This window comes from Brachyhypopomus gauderio, unplaced genomic scaffold (assembly GCF_052324685.1).
Source record: "Brachyhypopomus gauderio isolate BG-103 unplaced genomic scaffold, BGAUD_0.2 sc43, whole genome shotgun sequence".
NCBI lineage: Eukaryota > Metazoa > Chordata > Actinopteri > Gymnotiformes > Hypopomidae > Brachyhypopomus > Brachyhypopomus gauderio.
The window spans coordinates 1276218-1278717 of NW_027506869.1; the positions used below are offsets into that span (position 1 = coordinate 1276218).

The 2500-nt window shown below is 45.2% G+C and overlaps 1 protein-coding gene across 1 annotated transcript in view; it reads right to left on the minus strand.

Moving 5' to 3' along the window:
* syt14a (synaptotagmin XIVa) overlaps positions 1–2500 on the minus strand; it is a 20141-nt gene that overhangs the window by 15975 nt on the left and 1666 nt on the right. Inside the window, exons 2-4 of the mRNA XM_076985764.1 lie at positions 1782–1819; positions 1440–1646; positions 619–1211 (exon numbers count right to left, since the gene is read on the minus strand). Coding sequence (XP_076841879.1) covers positions 619–1211; positions 1440–1591 — 745 coding nt within the window. The 5' untranslated portion in view covers positions 1592–1646; positions 1782–1819. The remainder of the gene's footprint in view (positions 1–618; positions 1212–1439; positions 1647–1781; positions 1820–2500) is intronic.

A 2500-nucleotide genomic window follows, 5' to 3' on the forward strand; every position in this document is an offset into this window, starting at 1 on the left:
GAGGGAGAAACGAGAGAATAACCTTAACAGCATGTAAGACACCTCAGTGGCCACAAGGGGGCAGTATAAACTCATGCAGACGAATTACCACCAGAGCCAAGTACACCTTAAGTGGGTTTCTTGCTTCGATTAAAAAAATAAAATAATAAAAGTGCAATAAAAGGAACCCAGGAGAAGAAGAAATGATGATTATATTTAATGTCTGACAGTAAAGAAGGACAGTAACTGAGTATCAGAAAGAATGCTTTTGACCATTTCTAAAGTGTTATTCTTTTCCTGGTATGGAGCTACTATTCTAGTACTAGTAGTCCTTAGCAGCTATGTGATATCCTCTGAATGGACGGTCAGAAAACAGTGGTTCCAGCAGCAGAGTCATGCGACTAGAAGAAGACGTTGGAGACCCAAGGAAGAGCGGCCTTGGGAGGGAAAGTGGTGAGAAGGTTCCAGAAGGTTCCAGAAGGACTGGCCAGCATAGCAGGAGGAGGAAAGGGGAAAACGCACCTCTCCCAGGAGAGAACAGCACATTGCGGCCACTTTTTTTAAATGGGAGAACTGGTTCCTCACCGTTTAATGGGAGAACTGGTTCCTCACCGTTTAATGGGAGAACTGGTTTCTCACCTTTGCTGCAACCTTTACCGGCCTCCTCTCTCTTATTCCACGCCCTTATGCTGGAAGAGTCTGGCTTCTCAACACCTCCTATCCGGCTCCGCCTGGAACCCAGCGCTTTAAGTTTAGATCCGGTTTGGTCTGGCCAGGAGGAAGTGTTTGGTTTGAATGTGGAATGTTGCCGTGGTGAGGAAGTGGGTGTGGCCTCTTTCAAAGCGTCTGCTGCTTGCCAGAGGACGTTCATGGTCTCTGCAGAGAGGGCGGATGGCCTGGCGTAGTCTGTAGTGTTGCTCTCTGGGGCCTGCCCCAGAGCGGATGCAGCCTGGGACTGGATTTCAGCACTGCCCAGGTAAGTCTGCCTCTCCTGGGCAGCCACCTCCTTCTCGGCGGCCTCCCTCCTGCAGACCCTCTCCCACTCCTCAGCCTGGACTTTGTGGACAATCGTATTGACGTGCTCGGCGATCTGTCCGCTGACCACGAACGCCGTGTCATCCAGAGCGAAGGCGATATCGTCGACCCTCTCTCGTACCGACTTTAATACGGAGGACAACGAGGGAAGACTCTTCTTGAGGCTAGAGAAAACCTCCATGTTTATACAAAGATATCTGTACAGGATTAAATTAGAGATTACATCAGATTATAGGGAAGGAGATAATCCAGAGACAAAGCTTCCCCATGATGGCTAGTTAAGCCTGATCTTCACTCGGGACAATCAGTGGTCAAATTCTGGATGTGAACCACTTCCTTCAGGATCTTTCAGGACACTGAGGATCAACACAAACCTGAAGACCACCGCACACGTCTCACTGACTCACATAAGAATAAAAAAATACCTTAAATATTCTGCTTCTGTGCTAAATAACGCAAAATACTTTAGCGAGGTCATCTGGCTGTCCCCACTGTCCACAGGGAAGGGACTGTCTGCTGTTATTTTGGCAGTGTCCAGGGCTGGATGCAATCCTGAGGCAAGGGGCAGGGGGACCATGGGGAATCCTTTTTGGCAGTGTGAGAAGGTGTCTCCATATTGGGAGTTCCTTTTTCTGGCAAAGAGCAAAACACTTTTTTTCATGTGTTTTATTTTAGCGTCTACACGGTAAAGAAGATGTGATGAGGTGACTTCTTCACAGTGTACATGGTATGCAGAACATTCTGATATATCTATTATAAATGACTACCATGTGTGGAGGCCTCTGCAGGCATGTAGAATGGAGATCTACAAACAAATCACAATAAAGAATATGACAGCTGGAATGCAGACAGCAACCAGACTCCAACATTACTGCTTGGGTATTCATAATTATGAACCGCAGCAGCCCTGTACATAGATATACAGTAGCAGTGCAGTTTGTGTAGTGAACATCCCTAATAAAAAATAATAATAACATACAATCAGACACACACACAAACATAAACAGACAGGCAGACAAAGTCCCTCGACCCAGTTTAGGTAAGAGATCAAGGCAGACAACCCTCGGTGGTGCAGTTTTGAAAAAGAAACTCATACATTTGTTATTTAGCATGTATCCTCTACATTTCTATTTCTCTGTGTGTGTGTGTGTGTACATGTACTGACACTAGAATGTATTTTTGCATCCTTAAATATGTCACCATCCCAAAGCGAAACCAAATTTTGGGGAGAACTCAGATCTGTGTGTGTCTGACTACATCTGGACACACTGGGATTTCAGGGCCAACATGGTATTGGATGTGGAAGCCGCTCTGCATAGTGGACGATGACGATTTTTTGTTTACACTCTTGACCATGACACAGATCTAGATGAAAGATATCAGACTGATTTTAAAACATAAATGCAGAGCAGTGCTAGTACGGATTAGTTTTTGCTATACAATTCAATATCAGAGTATATTTAAAATACTTTTAACATAATCTGAT